Below are 24,663 nucleotides of genomic sequence, written 5' to 3'. Positions count from 1 at the left end.
CTTGATAGTTGAAAAAGTGATGAAGAAATCATTTGTTGAGGTTTGCCATTGAAATGGGATAATCAGAGACGACAGTAATTCATGGAGGCAGCCAAGTCAAGTAAAGCTTTTTCGAGCAGTGAGGAGTTATATTCTAGAATGTAACCTGAATAAAACTGAGGCTTCACATGGTTCACTCCAAGCATGTAATAGCATTCTAAGAAAACATCAACAGACTGCTAAAGCATTTAAGAATAGTACATAAACTTTCTTAAGCAGCCCCTGGAAATGATCTGCACAGCATATTTAACAGGGAATTTCTAAATCTTCTCTACATATTGCTTTCTTTCCAAGTGTTTTTCCACTAACAGTAGCTGCTTATATTTTTCCTACTTCTCAAACATGGGGTTCCCATATCACTGTTATGGAAGTAGTTAAATCCCTGATAACTTCCTTCCCCTACAGCCTATGCCACTCACATAACCCTGTTCCTTGCCATTGACTCTCAGCTCCTGTACCTCTGAGAAATTCAGCCTGGTCTCCTACCTGGAATTTCTCCCACCCCCACCCCCTTTTTTTAAAAAATTGAAAACATTCCTTGAAATTTGATGAATAAAATGGTCTACCTTATTATATATTTCCTCTCTTTTGCAGCTCTTCACAAGAGGGACACAACATCTGTTTGGGCCATCCAGAGACATCAAAAAACCATTCCCAGGTTTCATTCTTTATTCTTTTTTTCTGTGGCAAGGATCCCTGGAAATGCTATACAGCCTGGCCTAACAGTGTCTATTAAACTTCTTCCAAGCAGACCTGGGAGCAGCATGTCAATATTAGACTTTATTCTTCCTCATGCCAACTCCCTCATCTTCTTCTTAGGACCTCCAAGAACATATGAAAACTGATGAGTTCACTGGGTTAATTTTTTTTGTGGTTACAGCAGACAAGGAGATCCAACCAGTCTATTCTAAAGGAGATCAGCCCTGGGATTTCTTTGGAAGGAATGATGCTAAAGCTGAAACTCCAGTACTTTGGCCACCTCATGCGAAGAGTTGACTCATTGGAAAAGACTCTGATGCTGGGAGGGATTGGGGGCAGGAGGAGAAGGGGATGACAGAGGATGAGATGGCTGGATGGCATCACTGACTCGATGGACATGAGTCTGAGTGAACTCCAGGAGTTGGTGATGGACAGGGAGGCCTGGTGTGCTGTGATTCATGGGGTCGCAAAGAGTCGGACACGACTGAGCAACTGATCTGATCTATCAAAACATAGAAAATGAGGGTTATCTTCATAACTGTTGGAATCTGTGACATACAAAGTAAGGATACCCAAAAATTTTGCTTGATATCAACCATACTATGGAGAAGGCAATGGCACCCCACTCCAGTACTCTTGCCTGGAAAATCCCATGGATGGAGGAGCCTGGTAGGCTGCAGTACATGGGGTCTCGAAGAGTTGGACGTGACTGAGCAACTTCACTTTCACTTTTCACTTTCATACATTGGAGAAGGAAATGGCAACCCACTCCAGTTTTCTTGCCTGGAGAATCCCAGGGACGGAGGAGCCTGGTAGGCTGCCATCTATGGGGTCGTCGCACAGAGTCGGACACGACTAAAGTGACTTAGCAGCAGCAATCCTACTATACCAGCTGCAAACTAGAACCACTTTTTCCAACTCACACCTCACTAGGTCTCACTGGGTTTGTGGAAACTGCTTATCTTCACCTGCTGGGGCCTTGCTTTGAAAGAGTTAGACTTCAAGGGGTAGAAGTATGCCCATGTTGCTTCTGACTTTCCAAGTCTACCTCAGTGTTTGAGATCAGAGTGTCGCTATCCTATCTTACTCTTAAAATACTGCTATGGTCTTCTCTTTTGGCTTTGTCAACTCTGATGAACACAAAATTAGCAAGAGTTTCTGGGTCAGGGACCTCTGCTTGGGGTTGTAAAATGTCTGTTCAGTTCAGTTCAGTCACTCAGTCGTGTCCGACTCTTTGTGACCCCGTGAATTACTCCCTGTCCATCACCAACTCCTGGAATTCACCCAAACTCATGTCCATCGAGTTGATGATGCCATCCAGCCATCTCATCCTCTGTTGTCCCCTTCTCCTCCTGCCCCCAATCCTTCCCAGCATCAGAGTCTTTTCCAGTGAATCAACTCTTCACATGAAGTGGCCAAAGTATTGGAGTTTCAGCTTTAGCATCAGTCCTTCCAAAGAATACCCAGGACTGATCTCCTTTAGGATGGACTGGTTAGATCTCCTTGCAGTCCAAGGGACTCTCAAGAGTCTTCTCCAACACCACAGTTCAAAACCATCAATTCTTCGGCGCTCAGCTTTCTTCACAGTCCAACTCACAGCCATACATGACCACTGGAAAAACCATAGCCTTAACTAGACGGACCTTTGTTGGCAAAGTAATGTCTCTGCTTTTGAATATGCTGTCTAACGTATTTCACATATTTCTAATTGGCTTGTTCTTGCACGAGCATGAATGAAACCTATGCTTTCCCCTTACTTTCCACTCTGCCATATTCTGTAGGAAGTAAAGCAGTTCATCCCTAAAGAGCACACATGCATGCACACACAGACACGCATGCACACCTTAATGCTAATGCCTTAGCTGATGGTCTTTCTCAACCTCTGAGACTTTTCCTCTGTATACTTGTCAAAGGAATGCTCTACCTATAATTCAGAATTTTTCCTCTCATCTCTGGCAGTGTTCCTAGTTAATTTCTTCAGCTTATGATAGAAAATGATCTAGACCAGTCATGTTGTACCCTGATTAAGTCCCATGAGCAAGACCAAGGCCTTGGACCAGTTCAGCATACTGCCACCAACTTTCCATTTCTGGAAGGGATTGTAATTTCTTCTTAAAAAATTATTAGTCTCTTGATAGGTTATGACCAATTTCCAGTGATAATTTAATGGGAGAGTTTGTGTTTCATTTTTAGACTTCCTTAAAGAGCTCACAAATATTTGAAAACCTGTAGCTTTGGGTATAATATCCTACTCTGGAACAGCATATTACATCATATTTACCATCCCTGGTTCCCTTTTCTTTCTTACCACTAATATCCATCAACAAGTTCTATTAATTTTACTTCCAAATTATATTTAGAATGTAGTCTATGGCAGTAGCTCCTAAGGTCTCCCAGCTTCCATGCTAGCCCCTCAGTACTCCATACTTCAGACCACAGCATGGGTTTTTGTAATATCCATCAGGTAACCCTCCTGCTTTAAATTATCCAGTGGCTTTCCATTGCAATTAGAATCCAACCTTCTTCCTTTGGTGTTCAGAACCCTTCATGATCTGATCACCAGCCCCACTTCACTCTGTACTCCAGCCACAGTGACCTTCATTCCAAGAACTTGCCAAGTTTTTTTGCTACAGATGGAAAAACCTTGGTTTTCAGTTTTTCCATCTCTTGACCATTCTACCAGGAATGTTCTTCCCGCAAGTCATTTAATGTTGGTCTTCATAATTCATTTCTCAAATATCACCTCTTAGAGGAGTCTTCCCTGGCCACTACACTAAAGGAGACTCACATCAAGGCATTCTAGCATACTGTCCCCTGATTTTCTTTATTTTTTTGTTTTTCATAGTACTTTCCAGTATCTGAAATTTCTGTTTATTAGTTTATGTTTGGAACTGCCACCCCTGCCCCCACCCCCCATCTCTCTCTGTCTCTGTCTCCAAGAATAGAAAGGTCTTGCTATCCTTTCAGGATAGGGTAGGGGGAAAGAAAAAAGACCACTTCCCATTCTTTTATGTTGAGTCTATAATTATGAATGGCAGATTAATTATGTTCTAGATCCAGTAACCTGGATGTGACTATAACTGGCCTTTGAATAACAACCATTTACTCATACCAGAAAACAAAAGTCATTTTTTCCCTTTCAAATAGAGATTTTGAAGATTTTTAGACTTTTAGAACTCATATTGTTCTTAGTTTAAAATCAAGAATGAGTATAAAATAATATAGAGGCAATTCCACAGAGATGTTTGAACTAAATCATGTCCTCAAACCAAGTGAAATGACTCACTAGGGGACTTTTTCACTTGTTCAATATTCACTTAGGCTACTTAGTTCTAAAGATATTAAATCTATAAAATATTTCCCAGTATCCTCTGAAAGGGTATTTCCCTATTGTAGATTCTGTTTTTAGCAGTCTTCTGTTCATTTATCAAGATTCTTTGGAATTATTTACCATTGAGTGTTCCCAACTTTCCACCACACTTATCTGAGTTATAATTATCTGTATCTGTGTTTGTGAATTCCTTGAGGATAAGGGACATTGTTGGAGGCCTTGTCTTTCTTTTAAAGTATCCACGATCTGGGAACTGCACCTTGGAGCCAAGAGCTCTTCACCTGACCAGCTCGTCTCCAGTTCAGGACAGGAAGAAAGGAGACAAAAACAGTCATTGTTAAGTAAGAGAAGCATTTGAGTATGGGTGTCAGGTGATGACAGCTGCTACCCCTAGGGCATCCACACATGTTAATTGCCCCTGTATTTTAAACAATTATATAACCAGGGCTTCCCAGGTCATGTGCAGTAGTAAAGAATCTGCCTCCCAATGCAGGAGATGCCAGAGATGCAGGTTCAATGCCTGGATCAGGAAGAGTCCCCTGGAGTAGGAAATGGCAACAGCTTCATAAAATTACCTGGAAAAGTCCATGGACAGAGGAGCCTGGCAGGCTACAGCCATGGGGTCGCAAGAGGGTTGGACACTACTTAGCCACTCAACAACAAATCATATAACCAGGGTAAAGTGTTCTGCTCCATGAGATCTGTTTGGCACCAGCCTATCGGGCTTCCCTGGTGGCTCAGACGGTAAAGTGTCTGCCTGCAATGCAGGAGACCCGGGTTCGATCCCTGGGTCAGAAAGATCCCCTGAAGAAGGAAATGGCAACCCACTCCAGTACTCTTGCCTGGAAAATTCCACGGATGGGGGAGCCTGCTGGGCTACAGTCCATGGGGTCGCAAAGAGTCGGACACGACTGAGCAACTTCACTTTGACTTTCACTATGGGAGTATGAATAGCTGTCAAAAGTGGAAGCAATAGTTGGTGAGAGTTGGTGAATGGGGACAGAGAGAGAAATGGGCATAGCATACAACTGTGGTTTATAAATCTAGGTAATCAAAAAATAGAACATGGGGCAAAATCTGGATGTTGTCTTTATATATTATAATAAAATTCATTATCTACATTGTTAGTGAAAACAAAGCAGTTTGTCAATTTTTTTTAAGTATCTTTATTATGTCCTGTTATTGATAATCAAGAAAGTTTACTGAAAATTGCTCCTTCACCAGGAAATTGCTAGCATCACTTCAGGCCCACTTGTAAGATCCTGAAAGCTTATCTAAGGATAGATAACCTTAGATAGATTAATCTTTCTAAGGATGGATAACCTTAATCTATCTAAGGATAGATAACCCTCTCTAAGGATAGGACAAGCATAAATCATGTTGCTTGTTTCAGGGGCAAGAGTGAAAGTAGAAAGGGCAGAGGTAGAGTGAAGAGTAGTGTTGATACCAAGTTAACCAAACTAAATGAAGGAAGGGGGTTTATACTGTAATTGCAAAGAATTCTTCATTCAGTTTTTTTCCTTAAACATTATGCTATCAGTTTTTAAAACTTCAGTGTGCGGATGTGGGGATGTGGGGATGGTGTTGAAATGTAGACTATCAGGACCACCCCCAGATTTAACAGGCCTGTGGCAGAGACCTGGAATCTGTGTTTAAATGACTATCCCAAGTCAACTGTGATGCAAGTGACTCTCAGAAATGCTCTGAGAAACAGGACATTGACAATGATGAGTTTTTCACCTCTAAAGATGAACAGAGTGAGGGGGATGTGAACAGGACATGGTGATTCTAGAGACAATCAGGTAGGTGAGTAGTTCTACAGCTTCCCACTGGCTTCCCACTGCTCATCTCCTGTCTCAGCACTCCTCCACCTACTTGCCCCAAATCACAAAACCTGAACAAGTATTTGGGAGTAATGCCTCCCTGATTGTTAAATTTTCATATGCTTCTTTGAGGTGATAAAAATCTATTTTTTTCTTAACTCATCCTGTTTTTCTAACTCCAGAAGATATACAAACTCCATTAAATGGTAATGGGATATGAATGGTTGAAGGGTGGAAACAGGTGGGTGAGATGAACAAAATCACAAACCCTCAGATTACTAATATGTAAGTCATCAAGCAGAAAGCTGAGCAAATACCTTCCATTCCCATTGTTAGGTAGGTAGAATAGGGAAAAGGAGTCCAAAATGGCAGTGGCTAAAAGACAAGGAAGGTCAAAGGAAGGTCCGAGGACCAGAGTGAAGACTTCAGGCAGAACAAACAGCACTCCTGGCTAAGCCCAATTTGCATAGGGCAGGCCCAGGTGGAGGAAAAAACATGTAAAAGGAGGAGCCAAAGCGCTTTCTCACGGACTCTCTCCCGCGTGCGTGCGCTCTCTCTCTCTCATTCTCTCTCTCTCTCCTGCTATCTTCTAAATAAAATGGAGATGTAACACTGATTTGCCTAAGAGCTGTAGCACGGTTTGTCCAAGACCCGAGAGCTGTGACGCACCCAGGGCTTTAATGTCCGTCGCTCCAAATCTTTGTTGTGACGAGACAAAGAACCGAGGAACATACACTCACGTGACACCATCAACAGCTTCAGAGAAAGGCAAATTCCACTCACCTCCTGCCTTCCCTGCTGATCATTATGTAGACCCTGAACACTTCTTTGGTAAAACAAATAAACAATCGCCCTGGTCCTCAGTTTTAAAAAATTATGCATGCATCATAGAGGCTGTCTAAGAGGATATTACTTATCTGCCTACTCAGTAAATTATTTGCTCCAGAAGACTCAGTGAGTTAGTGGTAGGTGGCTCTAGAGCCAGCTTTTTCCTGTGTGACAATCATGACCGTAATAGCAGGTCTTGAAAATCCTGGGTCTTGACTGTCATTTTTAGAAAAATGAAACTGGTTAAATAGAAAATATCACACGGGATTAAGTTGAAAAAACATGATTCTATTCCACCATGTGGTCTCAAAGAGATTTGAGCTAAATCTCCAAGTCTATTAGTTTTATTAAGGCTAAAGAGAATTTCATACCCCTCACCAGATTTTAAAGGTAGCATCATCTTGTATATTTTTCCAAGTTAAAAAATAATAATAATAAAAAAATATGTGATATTCTAAGAATGTGAAAGGCCTTACTTGGGAAGCAGGTGCCTAACCATGACAATGAACATCTCAATATTCATTCATTATCCCTATTTTGAATTGCCCAATGAGATGAATAAACAGGAAAAGCAAGCAATGAAGAGTCCAATTTATCAATGTAAAATTATTATAAAAAGAAAGACGGGAGGGAGGGACGGACAGTGAGACCGCCCTAGAGCGCCAGAAGGAAAGAGCAAGAGAGATGCACCTAGAAGTTCGGTGGTGCTTAAAACCATCCTGGCCTCCTCAGTGTGAGTCACGTGGTTTCCGCTTGCCCTCAGCCAGGGATCCGGAGTTACCAGAGGATTTTCTCAACCCATACCTAGAATGTGCTACCCTAACCAGGATCTCAAAGAGGCAAAATAGCAGGATCCCCAGAGCATTCTTAAAAGGTGTCAGTCCTGATGGGAAGTTATTTTAATGACAAGGCAGTTAATGGTTTCACTATGTCGAGGAACTTTGAGGAAGTAACAAAATCCACGTTTTAAAAATACATTTCCTATCATACACATACACTTACTTTCTAAAAAAATCAACGCCATCTGGGCCTGGAAGAGGAGGTATAATGAGTAATTAGGGAAATATCGTTTTACTTTCTATATGTTGTAGATCGAGTTATGTCAGGATGATCCGACATCTTGTAAAAGAGCTTTTATCAGAAAAGGGAAACCTCATCGCAGAATTTAGTGTGGATTCTTAAGGCAAAACCAAGGTCGGACATCTGTGATGATTTCCGAGGTTGCTTTGTTTCTAAATACTGTTTAAAACGTCAGATAATGATTTGTTTTCATTTTTGAAACTTTTCTTTTAAAAAGCTGATTTACGGGAAGCCGGATTTAAGTTTCACTTTTGGTTTATCTATCTTTTTATTCCAAGAATGGATAATGCGTTTATTTCCCAACTCACATGCTTGGGTCAGGGTAAGGAAAATCCAGTCCCCTGAGCGCTTACGGGGCGGGTCAGAAAGTGGGCGGAGAAACACCCACGCGAGCTCATAGCTGCGGGTGGCCCTGGCAGTCCGGGGCACAGCGCCGAAGTCTCAACGCCAGCCGCGACTCTCCCGCCGGCAGGTAGGGAGCGTTCTCGCTCACTGGCCAGTGTCTTTGGCTGCCTCACTCGCTTGGCACTTTAAAACGGGACTGCCACAGAGACCCTTTCTTTGGGATGGAGAGAGGAGAAGGGAAAGGGAGAGCATGTGATGGTTTCGGTGATGTGAAGCCGATTACTTGTCAAAATTAGAACAAGTAACAAATTCAGCTTTTCGTTAGGCGGAATTTAGTTTTGCTTGTCTTGTAAGTACATACATGTTTCTGCGCGTTCATGACTGTGGTCCTAAGGTGGGTAAACGGGTCTAGAGGGAAATTTCTGGACTGGAGGTCAGGACACCTGAGTCCTAGTACACTTTCAGCCGCTCACTAGCAGTCTGAGCTGGGTAAGTGCTCACAGCCGCAGCATCTCCTGAGGCCCCTTCCTGCTGTAAGAGCCAGGATACCAAACCGGAGTTCTTTGCTCTGTCTGCTCTGAGGACTAAAGGAGTCCTGAAGGAGGGAATGAGGAGCCTGAGGGGGAAAATGTTAAAGCATTTTTTAACACTTTGAGCCTAGCCTATATCAAAGTTGAGTTTGGATTTGTCTCACAGGGATGTCATATCATTATTACACCTTGTGTTTTGGGGCTTAATGTGCATGAGTTTCTACGCTTTCTAAAATTGCTTTCTAAATATGTGATTTTTTTTTTTAATGGCTACATTCCATGGTGCTGGATAACCAAACAAAATTAATCCCCTCATGCTGGACATCAAGATTATTTAGAGGTTCACTATTTTAGCCATTCACCCAGCTTCATTGCTTATAAAAGCTGGAACTTTGGTGATTATTTCCTTCAGATGAACTCTTACAAGTATAACTACTAATCAAAGTCTGAATGATTTAAGAGCCTTTGATACAGATTGAAAATTGCCTTCCAGAAAGGTTGTGCCAGTTCATATTGACAGTTGCCCAGCAGTTTATTAGAACTGTGATACTCTTTAAAAAAATTAATAATCAACTTTTTTTTTCCCCCAGTAGAATAGAGTAGACAGAGGTTACAGGACAATAGTTAGAGTGTGTTCTTAAAGGAAGCCACAGAAATACTGTGGAACTGAAGCCACACCTGGGAAATGTAGAATAGCTCAGTGTGACTAAAGGGAGGGAGTTAGGGCACAGGATTTAGTCGGGTTTAATAGAGTTTGACAACATAGGCTCGCAAAGAGTCGCACACAACTAAAGAGAGTGAATATGAGCACAGAGGTTTAATAGATCAACGATTTTGATCTGTTAATTGAGCAGATTTTCCCCTTGCTTGGAGACATTTTCAAACTCTAGGAATTTTTAAAAATCAAATTGTAGTTCATATACATCAGATAAAAATCAAAGGAAACCCTGAACTGACAGGTAACACGGCAGTCCTTGCTTTTAAGAAAACTTGAGTTCTTTTCCCTGACTTTCTGTCTTGTCTGCCCTACCTTGGTGAGATAGAGAAGTAGTATCAGTTCCATATTGGTATACTGGGTTCCCCCAGGGACAAACCTGCTTCCCCATCCTGAATGAACCATCACTTCTTTCCTACTTCACATTTTCTTACTCTTTGAATGTCTCAGTTCTTGTCTGGGAATTTAGTTATACTGAGTTTCTTATCTGAAGAAGATGCTAGTGTTCTTATCTTAGCCCAACTGCCTGATGTGGGGTTTAGAGGTCAAGAAAGAAAGAAACAAGTTTCTCAGTCGTGTCCGACTCCTTGCAACCCAATGGACTGTATGTAGCCTACCAGGCTCCTCCATCCATGGGATTTTCCAGGCAAGAATACTGTAGTGGGTTGCCATTTCATACTCCAGGGGATCTTCCAGACCCAAGGATCAAACTCAGGTCTCCCGCATTGCATGCAAACACTTTACCTTCTGAGCCACCAGGTAACTGTTAGAGGTCAAAGACCATGTCTACTTACATGGTCTCTTACCTTCCCCCTACTATTCCCTCACTAACAATAGCTGTACTCCAAAGGAATGGAGCCCTGGAAGAGGAGGTATAATGAGGACTTAGGTAAATATCAGATCTAATCCCTCACCTTCCAGTAAACTTTCATTACCTCTAAAATTTTCAACCAGATTTGTCAAGAGATAGGAACTCCATCAAGGCATGTCATAAACACTGGAAAAACTAGTTGAAATCTGTGAGTGGATTTAATGTGCCTCTGTTTTATGCAATAGTTCTTTGCTTGTTTTTTGTAGTTAAATGAGAATAATATATGCATATGTGTGTGTATATATATATATAAAATAAGTGCTAGGTGAAGACACAGTGTAACTGGCACCAGTTATCCACATGTGTCAAGAACTAGGAAAATGTTCTTTCTCCTTGATCAGCAGTTCTACTTGGGGAAAATCTATCCTCAGGGCCTAGCCTGGGACCTGGTAACAGTAGGCACTTAACAAATATTTGCTGAATACACAAATACTTATGTTATTTTAAAAACTGAACACAATACTATACCTAACAGCAGGGAAACTAAACATTATGGGGCCACTAAATAAGATACTTATAAATAATGTGTGGCAAAATGGAAAATAATCATCAAAATATTAAATTTAAAAAGTGGGAGTTATGTGTCTAATTGTTTTTAAAAGCTTCATAGGAGAAAATCTAGAAGGAAAATATATACTGAAATACTCACAGTGGTTGCAAGGTTTCTCAACCGTGTCATTGTTGACATTTGGGACCAGATGTATCTTTGCTGCAGGGGTTGTCATGGGCACTCTAGGATGTTTAGCAGCATCCCTGGCCTTTACTACTTTACTACTAGATAGTAGCAGATAGTGCCTCTAAAATCTTTTGATGTCTGTTGTCATATGCTTGTGTTTTTGTTTTTGTAAGATATATTTCTTAGAGAGGAAGTGAAAGCTAAATGGCATATACATTTAAAATTTTAATGGAGATTACCAAATTGCCCTCCAAAAAAAAAGGTTATATAACTTCACATTCCTATCAGTGGTTGGTAAGGAAACCCATTTGTTCATATCCTCATAAACACTAAATATTAGGAATACTTATACTCTTAATCAAGCAAATAAGTGAAAAATTATGTCTCGTGTCTTAAACTATTATCTTTTCTTCATTGGTAAGATAGAGAATCCTTCCCTTTGTTTAGATGTCATTTGTATTTCTTATTCTCTGAACTGTATAGTAGAACCTTTGGCTCATTTTCCTGTTGGGTTGTATGTAGTTTTCTTACTGATTTTTAGAGCTATTTATATATATATGGCATAAATCTTTTGCCTTACATATGTGTAGCATTGATTAATTGATCAATTGTGAGTTTTTGTGTGTATACAAAGGTCACAGAGACTCTTAAGGGGGAAAACTGTCTTTCTCTTCAAAGTGTGTAAATATATGTATAGCATGAGAAAATGTTAATAAGTAAACAGATTTGCTGAACTATAGCCCAAATCTTCTCTATTTACTCCTTTACTGAATATATGCTCCTAGAGGAGAGTGATTTTTCTTTCCTGTTCACTGCTATATCTCTAATGCCAAAAATAGTGCCTGGCACAGGAAAGGTATTCAGTTAATGTTTGCTAAATTAAAGAATTGGTAGAATTTCAAGCAGGATGACACGATGAAGAGTAGAATCGAGGCAGATACCACTGAAAGGAGGCTGTGAGTGAGTCACATCTTAGTATGAAGTGGTTGAAGCCAACTGTTTCTCCTTCTCACTCCCCCTGCTACTAGTGGAATCAGTTTATTGAGGGAATATAATATAATTTATAATTTGGAATAAGCAAAGGACAAAAGAGGAGATTTTGGAAAGATGGCACCTTGACGAGAACTGGCATGGTTTGGATGATAATCTGAAAGAGTTGAATAGTTAAAGAGTAGGATGAAGGTATTCAGCTGCTGAGGGGAAAAGGCATTGAAGGGTGGGAAACATGGAAGTCAGATTCTGCTTGCTTTGAAATTTTGTATAGGGCGGGCTTGGATTTCTAGAGATGTTACACTGTAGAAAAAAAAACCCATAAGATATTTGAGAGGATTTTGGTGCAATATTTTCATCTTGGTTTCTTTTGTGTGTACAAGTTTTTTCCAGGACTTGTAATTAAATTTTTAAAGTCTCATCATAGTATCTTTTTTTTTTTTTCACTTAGATTCATATGACTATGGGATATTATGTGAAGGTATTGAACTTCTAAATTCCCTGCTGCGTTGTAACACTTAGAAATCAGTTACTGTCTGGTTATCAGTAGACAGTTTGAATTAGAACTGCCAAGTCCCATACTGTCTGGGTATTCAATTATTGAGTAAAGGAGTTTCCTTTTTTCTGTTTTCCATAATTAGGTCATTCCAGAAAGATGAGGATATATAGTGTCTTAACATTCATGGCTTACTGTTGTTTGCTGAAAGGTAAGACACAAAATCCTTTCATTAGGTTCTATATTTTAAATATTTTAACTATAAGATCAAAAGTGAAATAATAAAACGGATATAATTTTTATATAGAGGACTTTCTATTCTTCCTTCATTATAATTGATAAACATATTTCATAAACCTGTTTCACTGGACAAAGATATAAGGAGTATGGACACACTGAAAGAAACAAAATTAACCCATATCCATTACTCGTTGTGTGCATGCTAAGTTGATTCGGTCATGTCTGATTCTTTGCAACACTATGGACTATAGCCCGCCAAGTTCCTCTGTCCATGGGGATTCTCCAGGCAAGAATAATGGAGTGGATTTCCAGATCCTCCTCCAGGGGATTTTCCCAACCCAGGAATTGAACTTGCGTCTCTTACATCTCCTGCATTTGCAGGCAGGTTCTTTACTACTAGTGCCACCTGGGAAGCCCATCTATTACTCATTATCCATTATCTATTTCCCAAGAATAATTACTGAAAATATCTGGGGAAATGGCCTATGTGTATACTTTTACATATTTGTTTTAAATAAGGACAGGATCATTCTGTCCACCTTGCTCTATGACCTGTTTTATCCAATAAGTATATCCTAAGGAAGAATTGTAGCGTACATGGAATGTCAGGGTAACACAGTACCTGCATCAACCTGAGATGCTCCCTAAATCTCTACACTCATCTGGCCAGACAACTGATTAAGAGTTTGGGGCAATAAGTAGAGAGATCCATTGGAATCTATGATTTAGACTATGTAAAAGGCAAATAAGTGTCCAGTCAAAGGACATTCTGGGGATGTCCACATGAAACAAAGTCTTCCTGGTTATAAGTACCCCTTTACCATGTACTAGTTCTACAGTAGTGTATGTTTATGAATTTTGGGACAACTTGTTTAGCTAATTTTATTATTCTAACTTGGGGGTGAGATATGTCTCAGGCTCACTGGATAAAATAAATATTTCAGGGAAGTAAGTCCGTAAGTGTAATTATCATGTAAACGACCAGATAAAGCTTCTGTAAATCCTGGACTCATTCTATAAATTTTTTGAGGAATTTCCCATCTTCTAAAGATTGGTCATCTTTCTTTTCAGCATTTACTATCACAGTTTCCAAGGACCTGTATGTGGTAGAATATGGCAGCAATGTGACGTTGGAATGCAGATTTCCAGTAGACAAACAATTAAACCTGCTTGTGTTAGTTGTTTACTGGGAAATGGAGGATAAGAAAATTATTCAGTTTGTGAATGGGAAGGAAGACCCAAACGTTCAGCACAGTAGCTACCATGGGAGGGCCCAACTGTTGAAGGACCAGCTCTTCTTGGGAAAGGCTGCACTTCAGATAACAGATGTGAAATTGCAGGATGCGGGGGTTTACTGTTGCTTGATCAGCTATGGCGGTGCCGACTACAAGCGGATTACTTTGAAAGTCAACGGTAAGATTTATTATAGATAATAAGGCACAACCTTTGTTAAAACCATATCTCAGTGTTGAACTTTTTGTTCTTGGAAGTCCAGCTTCACTTTCCACAGCAGCAGTCTGTTATTCATTCATTTGCATACTCATCCAATGAGCCTTGCTTGAGTACATCCTGTTTGATAGTCCCCAGAGATCTAGAGCCAAACATGATAGTCATGTTTCACAGTACATTCAGTTTTCCTAAAAATTCCCAAGCTTCACTTTTTTATTATTAAAAAAGTAATATGTATACACATACTTGCAAATAATTCACATACTATGGAAGAGGATACAATGAACTACAAAAATGTCTCTCCTCCCTTTGCCACTTTCATGGCATGCAAAGGTAATATCATTATTTGTATGTTCCTCCAAGAATTTTTAAATTTAGTACCTGTTTCTCAGTTTTATGAGGTCTGCCAGCATTTTCCTTCCTTGGAAACTCTCTATGTCAAATGTAAATACATATATTAAAAACAAATCCCATTGTAAAATTCACATTCAAAAAGACTTGAAGTCAATCTATGAAGGCAAAAAATAATCATATCAAGTATTGAATAAATGAAGAGTGTGTGAACTGTGCTCACTGGGCACACTTTCATCTTAAACATCTGTGCCAATATTATGTTGGAGCCTTGAAGAGGAACTGTGAATGTCCAATTCCTAGGTACTGACCTATAAATATGATATATGGTCACCTGGGTTCAAAATTTGGGGTTGCTTCTAGCTAAATACAGAGAAGTTAAATGGCAACCCACTCCAGTACTCTTGCCTGGAAAATCCTATGGACGGAGGAGCCTGGTAAGCTGCAGTCCATGGGGTCACTAAGGGTCAGACATGACTGAGAGACTTCACTTTCATTTTTCACTTTCATGCATTGGAGAAGGAAATGGCAACCCACTTCAGTGTTCTTGCCTGGAGAATCCCAGGGACGGCGGAGCCTGGTGGGCTGCCATCTATGGGGTCACACAGAGTCGGACATGACTGAAGTGACTTAGCAGCAGCAGCTAGCTAAATAAAGGAAAACACCTTAGCTGACCACCCCTGCTTTCACTGTTAAGATCCACAAAATTGAGAGCTGAAAGAATCCCAGACGAGAGCAGCTAGTCCAAACACCCAAAGAAATCTCCACAAAGGATCTTCTATTCACATACTTACTGCAATGATACTCTTGTCATTTGGACCTCTTTTCCATAGCCTTTTGTAATTTCTTTCAGATATTGAGTTGGAATCTGCCATCTATAGTCACAGTTTTGAGGGTATCTGCTTGCTTCTTTTTTTCACATGGTGACCTTTTAATATGTGACTAGAGTTAAATAGTGTTCCTTGGTGTTTCTATTCCTGACCTAAGCATCAATCTGAAGATCTGTAATATGAATAAGAAAAGTTTACATTTATCATAAAAGTAACTAATCATTATACACTCAAAATAAAATTTATATAGGAATGTGTCTTATTTCATGGTGTATCACTGGGCCTCTGAATTTGGCTCAGTTAATGCTACTGTTGTTAAAATCTCACTTGTCTTATGAAATAGATTTAGTTTAATTGTATCTTACCATATGTTTCTCCAGAGCGATATTTATAAAAACAAGCTGATGGGATCCCAGGTTGAGATTTTTAACTTTTCTTCAGTCTATCAGCAGTTATCAGGCATACTATATTTCAAAGTATTAAAGAAATGATCAAGACTTAGCTCCATGAACAGCCAGCATTGTTAGATCTTGGGTGGGTAGGAAGAGTATCAGCCTGGCATAAATGAATTAGAAGGAAGTACAGGGTATAATCTTCTGCTTCCATAAGAAGAGTCTCTCATCAGCCTGTAGGGAGTATGCAGGGAGTGGGAAAGCTGTCCCTGTTGTAAAGTTGTTCTTCCAGTTTTTCTGGGCTCTGTAATGTCCCTTGTGGATTGTGATTTTCTTTGCTGTAGTTTAACACAGTAGAAAACCTTTCAGCACTGATGGTTTTTCCAAGGTGGGGTCCTTGATGGAGCAAAACAGATGACCAGCCAGACTTGAGGATGTGATTTGTTTGACCATTCCATTTCATACTGTAAATTACTAAATTGGCATCCTAGTCCCAGAACATCTCATTGTCATTTGCACACAGTGGTCTTGGAGGTTACATTGTGCTGCACTGAAAGCAAGCCAGACACCAAGCTTTCATTGCACTGAAGCCATGCTGGCTTACATGAGCTTTACAACTCAGGGAAGTATAACTCCTGAGTCATCTCCATATGCAAATAATTTCACGAGTAAAGCTGTTGAGCTTCTCTTCCCATCACTGCAAACATGTAGTCTCACAGCTTCCCCACAGGGAGTTCAGTCACCATGGGATTTTAAAGGTGAAACATTTCAAAACTAAAATTTGAGTTTAGTTTTAGATTAACTCAATTATTATTATCACTTTGGTGTTATTGCACCTTTCATTTTTGTTTAAATACCAGATTCTCAGACATTTGACTTTTCAGTTGAAAATGTTATTTTTTCCTTAAACACTGAACCCTATAGCCAGGAAAATGAAGTGCCCATTTATACTTTCAAGAACTTAAATAGGATTAAAAAGTGAAGTTGCTCAGTCATGTTCTACTCTTTGTGACCCCATGGACTGTAGTCCACCAGGCTCCTCCATCCATGGGATTCTCCAGGCAAGAATACTGGAGTAGGTTGCCATTTCCTTCTCCAGGGGATCTTCCCGACTCAGGGATTGAACCCAGGTCTCCTGCATTGCAGGCAGATGCTTTAACCTCTGAGCCACCAGGGAAGCTTAAATAGGATTAGGCAACTTAAAGAACAAAGTATGTGTAGTTATCCTGATAAAGCTAATTTGTTTGTATGGACCAAGGATTAACTGCTTTACCACCCCCATCTCTCCCCCAAATTCACCAACCAGTCTTGTTTAAGTTTTTTCTGTAGCATTTGACCCCATATCATATAAATGTACCTATATATTTTGTTATTATCTCTCTTCTTCTTCTAGAACGTACAGTCTACAAAGACAGAGACTTTGGTCTGTTATATTTATTGCTGTTTTCCTAGGACTTGGCATATAAGAGTAGTAGTAAGACAGGAACACATAAAAAAAAAAACTTCTTGAATGAATGAATGATGTATTTCCTCAAATAGGATAAATCTAAAATTTTTGAAACTTGAACAAGTTTGGATATATGAAAATTTATTTCCAAGGCTGTTCGTCAGGAGCTGTCAGTACTTTCTAAAGAATACCACGTGAGTGCACTTTGGTAGCAGTAAGAAGAGGAAGAGCAACTCTAGCAGTAATTCTGTAGTACTTAAGGGCCAAGCCCCACCCTAAGCACTTTGCCTGTATTACCGCATTTAATCCTTAAGTGACTGCATGGAGTCAGAGCTTATCATGTTAAAAATGCATATTTTTCACATTTACTAGCTCTGAAATCTGAGTGTATCTTTCAGTAGGTAACATCTTAGAGTCAGTGACATGTGGTGTTACTCTCCTCATTTCATTGATGAGGAAACTGAGATCCAAAGAAATTTAAGTAATTTGCCAACTTCATTCAACTATTAAGTGATGAAGCCAGGTTCTAAACTCAAGCAATTTGGCTCTGAGGTCTGCCCTTAACAGCCAGGTTTTATTTTCTGTGTTTCTACCTCCAAATTGTGTATTGAGCTATATTAATATATTGACTTAAAACTACTGTTAACTTTTCATGGTCTGGATTAGCACATGTGTACTCCAGATCTAGTAAACCAATCATCTGCAAATGTTTTTGATTATCTATCCCATCAGGAAAGCATGTTAAATATATTTATGTGCATGTGTGTTTATAAAGAATATATTTGTGCTAGTATATAGCTTATGTCATAAGAAATTGACAGTTTTAAAGGCAAAAGAAATTGAATACCACCAATTTCATATGGTTCATATGAAAATACATTGGACAATCTATAAATATAAAAAATACAAATTTTAAAAAGATGACATGAGAATTTAATAAACAGTATTTTCAATGTCTTACTAATTATGATGCTTCACTATCATCAGCTAATATTTCAAAGCAGAGTGTATCTCAGGTGAAATTCATTGATACCCAAACTGGATGGTCTTGACAATCTTGAAGTTTTTTTTTAACCAATGCCTTGTCCTGTAGAGTTAGGTACTTGTTTTACTTCATAAAGTTGTGGTAAAAAGTGTCACTCCTGACATTTCCTTTTGGTTTTTGCTTAAATTATTGGTAATATCTTAAATGCTCATCTTCTTTGTGGGAAACCTTTTTATTAGTTGTTCATTTTGTAAGCAGGTTAGTTTCGTTAAAATTAGATAAGAGAACCTGAATATCTATAATAATCTCAAACAAGTCACTGTCTTCCCTTTGGTGTTATAAAATTCCTCTATTCCTTTAAGACTCTCATGAGGCACATGAAGTGAGGGGCAGTGTCAGTCAGTAAAATTTGTTAAGCTTAGATTATTTCTTAATTGTTATGATAAAAATACATATGAATGTATAAGTTCTAATATTTTCTTCTTATACCATTAGTGGTAACACTAAACTATTAGGAGTAAAAATTATGCCAACAGAATAATAACATGTTAACATAGTTGTAATGAATAAAAATGAAATAAAGCTCTTAAGCAATATAAGTGCACTAATCTACTAAAATATTCAGTACATTGGATATCTTAATCCTAAAAGCATCCCAAATTAATGATCTAAAATTTAATTGAAGTTAAATGATTTATTAAAATAACCAGCTAAAAGGTTTAAAAAATAAGTATCATAATATAGTATTCTAGATGAAATCCAAGAACAGCAAAAGGGCAGTAGGGAAAATCTAGTGAAATGGAACCAAGTATAAGATTTAGTTAACAGTAGTGTTCTAGTGTTGGCTCCTTAGTTAGGATGAAAGTACCATGGTAATGGTGGTAACAGTAGGGGAAACTGGAGGAGAGGTACACGGGTACCCTATACTATCTTTGGAACTTTTCTGTAAATCTAAAACTATTTTAAAATCCTATAAATGCACTTAAACTTTAAAAAGTACCATTCAGGAACATGTATCAACTTTTACAATGACATAATACTATTTGCATTCCTAATTTCTGATCATTCACATAATGTTGAAAAAGTAAATGGCATATCAAAATGAAATTTTCTGTTTATTAAATAAAATGTAAGAAAACAATGCTGAACAGCTGGAGAGGTTTGTATTTATGAAGACAGCTTTACAACAACAAGGGGAAAATGTCCAGGAATAAATTTAAGAATTTGGTCCTTTATAAAAACTATAAAACTTTACTGAGAAACATATAAAGACTTGAATAAATGAACAGACATGTTTTATATTTGGATAAAAAGACTACTGGTTTAAAGTTGAAAGTTCTCTTTTCAAACAATCTGTACATTTACTTTGACCTCAATAAAAATAGCAATATACTTTTTCTAGCAAGATAGGTATTCCTTTAAGCCCAAACTTGGCCCAAGTATGAGTGGAAGAGTTGAGGCAGAACTACCAGACATTCCCCACTGCTGAGACATCTGAGCTTTAAGATTATTTCTCTGAGAACAGCCTGGATTGGTATTCTATCTAAGGTTGACAAGACCAAAAAGCCACATGTCTAGTTCTGTGTTAAATGAAAGCCATGCCTTCTTTTTGTTCATGACCTAGCTCCATACCGCAAAATCTACCATACAATTTCTGTGGATCCAGTCACCTCTGAACATGAACTAACGTGTCAGGCTGAGGGTTACCCTGAAGCTGATGTCATCTGGACAAGTAGCGATCACCAAGTCCTGAGTGGCAAAACCAGCATCACCAGTTCAAAGAGGGAGGAAAAGCTTTTCAATGTGACCAGCACACTGAGAATCAACACAACAGCTGACAAAATTTTCTACTGCACTTTTCGGAGATTAGGTCATGAGGAAAACAACACAGCTGAGTTGGTCATCCCAGGTAATATTTTGAACATCTCAATTAAAATGTGCCTAGTATTGTCTCTTGGTACATAGCCTGATGCCTGCTCATCATAAACTTTCATTGTTTGTTGAATGAATGAATGAATAAATTATATTTATGTGAATGAACTACATTTACAAAATGCATTCTGCTTCCTCACTTCCATTCATCCAAGTCATATTTCTACTTAGTAAACATTAAGGACTGATGCTAAAGCTGAAACTCCAATACTTTGGCCACCTCATGTGAAGAGTTGACTCATTGGAAAAGACTCTGATGCTGGGAGGGATTGGGGGCAGGAGAAGAAGGGGACGACAGAGGATGAGATGGCTGGATGGCATCACCAACTCGATGGACATGAGTTTGCGTAAACTACGGGAGTTGGTGATGGACAGGGAGGCCTGGCGTGCTGCGATTCATGGGGTTGCAAAGAGTTGGACACGACTGAGCAACTGAATTGAACTGAACTGAAACATTAAGCAAGTATTTATTCAATATGCTGTACGTTCCAGGCATTGGAGGCTCATAGAAAAGTAAAAAACAGTTAACCCTCTGCAGGAAATGGATAATAAAACAGGCAATCTCATTTCATGTTAGAAATGTTCTTGTGGCTGGGGGGATCTGGGGGAGCACCTGAGAGGAAGACTCAACTCAGGCCATGTTTCAGGAATCCAGATCTGAGTACGTCACAGCTGTTTCCTTCTTTCCAGAGTTTCTGTGGCAGGAAACACATAGGATGCACTTTTCTATCTTATTCCAGATGGGAGAGTGCCTTCCTGCCCGTTCTGTCTCCTCCAAGGAAGTCTTCTTAGTGCATAAATCAGTGTTCCCCTGGGCAAGCGACTTGATTTCTCCTGTGCTTTTCACTTTTCTTACATAGTTATAACCTATTGGGCAACAGTATCCTGGAAATACATGGGCTACAATGCGTGAAAATGATTTGAGACTCTTGTTTGCACAGAATCAGCTATATTTTTATCTCACTTTCCTACAGAAGTGGATAAGGCAGGATATAATCTGGTGAGAGGCTCAGACCTTTAGAGAAGGTGAGCCTTGAGAGCGTGATGCTAATATAAACCCAGAGGTCTTCTCAGAGGCACTTCTCACCACACTCTCCTCACCCCCCACTAGATGTTGACAGTAAAGCTCTGATACTTCAGAGAAAACAAACCAAAAATTGAATAGAAAAGGCAAACAATAGGAAAAGACAATCCAGGGTAGCCCGAAGAACAAAAAGAACAAAAGCAGTTTAGAAAAATTAAAGAGTCACTTTGGGAGGAGTTGCATTAGTATTTCCCTGCCATTTAAAAGCTGTTTTATAACAACTTACTTGTGGGAAGACCTAGGGTTAACTCACCTAACTGTTTGAAATATGTGTTCTCATCTGTCACCTCGCGTTTTTTTCTTTAATACTTGGCACACCTAACTCATAGAGTTATTGACAGACTTTGTAAACTGCCAGCTACTAGAGAAAGACTAACTATGATTGTGGCTTTAAAACTTGAACTAAGTAATCACGAATCATGGCTAATGGTGGGAGGTGGGAGTTAGTCTCTGAGCATCATGTGCCGTAAGACCACTTTTCCTCCTGCAGGGGGCTGGAGATAGAATGGTGAAAAGTGCCAATGATTAGATGTCCCAAGGTGTTCAAATGATGGAGAGAGAAAAAAAGCAAACTGTGATCTACAATCATGGCCACAGATGTGGGGAAGAAGGAGCTCTTTTGGGAGTGCCAATTAGCCATCATACTGCATCTTTGCCATGTGCAGTAGGCTGCTAGCTTTTATATTAAGGAATGCAAGAAGAGAAATAATCAAGGCTATCATATAATACTGAGCTGCCACTCCCTGTGAAAAGCATTTTATTAACATTTAGCCTGACAAAAATTCCAGTATCATTTCCATTTTGTAGACTGGTTAAATGATTTGCCAGAGAACTCAAAGCTAGTGAGTAGCTGCAGAACTTAACCCCAGGTCCACCTGTCCAACACCTGGGCTGCTTCCAGTTTTCCATGTTGCCCCCATTTCCGTATCTGAGGTATTTCACCATTCCAGCCACTCATTGGAAAGGAACTTTTGGTACTTAAGAAAATGCTAACCTAAATTAAACTTCAAAGATGATTATTCTCTTGATCCCTCCCAAAGAAAATTTTATCTTTAGTCAGTTTCACTTTATTTTGTTTTTCAGAACCATATCTAGATCCAGCAAAAAAGAGGAATCACTTGGTGACTCTGGGAGCTCTCTTCTTATGCCTGAGTGTAACCCTGGCAGTCATCTTCTGTCTGAAAAGAGATGGTATTTCCTTTATTGTGACAGTCTCTGGTGGGGTTGTGGAAAAATGTATGAGAGTGCTACTGTTGTCACAGTGGCACTTGCTGGGCAGAGCCAGGGATGCTACATCTCCTGTAATATGCAGGACAGTCCCATGTATCGGAAAACTATTCTACCCTATTCAAATGCTAGGGGTGCCCCTAACAGGAAACAGTGATTTATAAAATGCCTTTCTATTAGCCTTCCCTTAGAGGGCCAACTTTCAGTCATGCAAAGTATATTTTTAGCTACCATTCTGTAGCATCATTTGAATTGGAGGGTGGCAGTAAACACTTGTAGTAACATTTCTAAGGGGGTGAGAGTTGGATCATGGCTGCAGGTAAACCTGGCTTGCCTCTGCAAGGTAGCACAAAGATACTCCACTGTTTCACAGCAGTTATATTATCCTGTGCAGGATTGCAGGGTGAAGATCATGAGAAAAAGGGTGTGCATGGAGGTTGAAGAAGACCAAGTGTTAAACAGTTCTTTCTATCATGCAAATAATCACAGACTTACAGGAAAGAAAAAGTTAACATGCCTGTTGGTTTCAGTTGAATTTGTCTTGAGTTAGTTACACTGTTATATTGAACTGGGTTCTGGGAGCTTTAAATAATAAAAATAGTTCCTTATGTAGAACAGTGATACTTTTACCACAGAGCAGTTTGCTGAAGGTATTATATAGTTTTCAAAATAATTTTAATGTGTATATTTCTCTATTTACCCAAGGGGACAATTAAAATTCAGGAAAATGTGTCTATTCAAATAATTTCCTTTCATTTTAAGATGATTCAGAGTAAACATTTCCCCAATACTTTGAGAAGTATACCAAAGGATCCGATGATGATCTGTGTATAGAGTTATCTGATGGCAAATAGGGAAGTGGAAAATGGAAGGGAATTCCAATAGTTGTTGAGAAATTCCCTACAACCCCTTAAGAGGTGGGTGGATCTGGGAAAGGGGTGTAATTGAGGGAGTGGAGGTCAGCTTCTTTTAACAAACAGAGAACTGAAACAGCCAGACTATATGGATCAAGTTTCAGTGATAGGAAGATCCTGAGGTGGTGTTGATTTGTCCAAGGAAGTGGCTGTGACCACAACTTGCATTTCCATGTGAAAAATCATTAACTGACATTAGAAAAGGCTAGAAAACTAAAGTATAATAAAGTGTCTCAGGATATGGTACATCTGTGGGGGAAGAATAAAAAATAAAAGTATATACCCCTGAAGAAAATTTAGGAACAAGATATGTGTTCTAAACTGTTGGGACCCCTGGAAAAAGGAAGTCTACCAGATTTCCTATGAGATTAGAAATATTTCATAGGAACCTAGGATTTAAACTTGGGTCACTGTGTGGGATGTATAGTTGTATTACATGAAAATAAAAATAACTTTTTTCTTCAAGTGAGAATGATGGATGTAGAAAAATGTGGCACCCGAGATATGAATTCAAAGCAACAAAATGGTAAGAATTTTAGCAGGGATTGGAAGTTGAAGAAAGGAAACAAAAAGTTAAAGAACGAGGGGAAAGCTATCATTATAATCTCCCCTTATTTTACTGAATGCTGAGTGTTGGAACTACCAGCTCCTATTTGTCTCAAGACTCTGATATAAGAACGGTTCCCACAGTCTGAGATTTAGGGATAGCAGAGGGGAGTAGAGGGATGCCCTTTGGGGAGGTGGGAGAAGGAGGCAACTTCTCTCTGCTAGGCCCTTTGCTTTGCATCCTAACATCTCCCTACATTAGGGGACCAAGTTGATTTATGTGGATGGGTGATAGATGAATGGATGGGTAGATAGATAGATGAAACTTTTATATCGGGCACTGTGTGTACTGCTTCATGTACAATACCTCAATCTTCTCCCTCCACAATATCAAAGAAGATTTATTTTTTTATTATCCCAGGATAATACTAGATTATCCTGTTTTATAATGGAGAAAGCTAAGAGTCAAGAAGGTAATATGAATTGCTCAAGAACACAAGTCTTGACAAAAATCAGGCTTTCAGTTCAGTTCAGTTCAGTTCAGTCGCTCAGTCGTGTCTGACTCTTTGCAACCCCATGAATCGCAGCACGCCAGGCCTCCCTATCCATCACCAATTCCCAGAGTTTACTCAAACTCACGTCCATGGAGTCGGTGATGCCATCCAGCCATCTCATCCTCTGTCATCCCCTTTTCCTCCTGCCCCCAATCCCTCCCAGCATCAGAGTCTTTTCCAATGAGTCAACTCTTCGCATGAGGTGGCCAAGGTATTGGAGTTTCAGCTTTAGCATCATTCCTTCCAAAGAACACCCAGGGCTGATCTCCTTTAGAATGGACTGGTTGGA

At 39.3% G+C, this 24,663-nt stretch overlaps 1 protein-coding gene across 12 annotated transcripts in view; it reads left to right on the top strand.

The window, feature by feature from the left end:
• CD274 (CD274 molecule) overlaps nucleotides 1-24,663 on the top strand; it is a 108,778-nt gene that overhangs the window by 80,079 nt on the left and 4,036 nt on the right. For 2 of the 12 annotated variants that reach the window (XM_086415240.1, XM_086415239.1), the window contains exons 1-6: nucleotides 8,033-8,272; nucleotides 12,569-12,634; nucleotides 13,735-14,076; nucleotides 19,742-20,026; nucleotides 22,217-22,324; nucleotides 23,741-23,800. In XM_086415240.1, coding sequence (XP_086271366.1) covers nucleotides 12,583-12,634; nucleotides 13,735-14,076; nucleotides 19,742-20,026; nucleotides 22,217-22,324; nucleotides 23,741-23,800 — 847 coding nt within the window. In that variant the 5' untranslated portion in view covers nucleotides 8,033-8,272; nucleotides 12,569-12,582. Of the gene's footprint in view, nucleotides 1-8,032; nucleotides 8,495-12,568; nucleotides 12,635-13,734; nucleotides 14,077-19,741; nucleotides 20,027-22,216; nucleotides 22,665-23,740; nucleotides 23,801-24,663 lie in introns of those variants that run through there. The other 10 variants (XM_086415238.1, XM_086415237.1, XM_086415245.1 and 7 more) reach the window with 8 other exon arrangements.

This window comes from Bos grunniens, chromosome 8 (assembly GCF_055505025.1).
Source record: "Bos grunniens cultivar Pamir isolate PY7600 chromosome 8, Bosgru_T2T1.0, whole genome shotgun sequence".
Taxonomy (NCBI): domain Eukaryota; kingdom Metazoa; phylum Chordata; class Mammalia; order Artiodactyla; family Bovidae; genus Bos; species Bos grunniens.
This window is presented reverse-complemented; position numbering and strand designations above follow the sequence as displayed.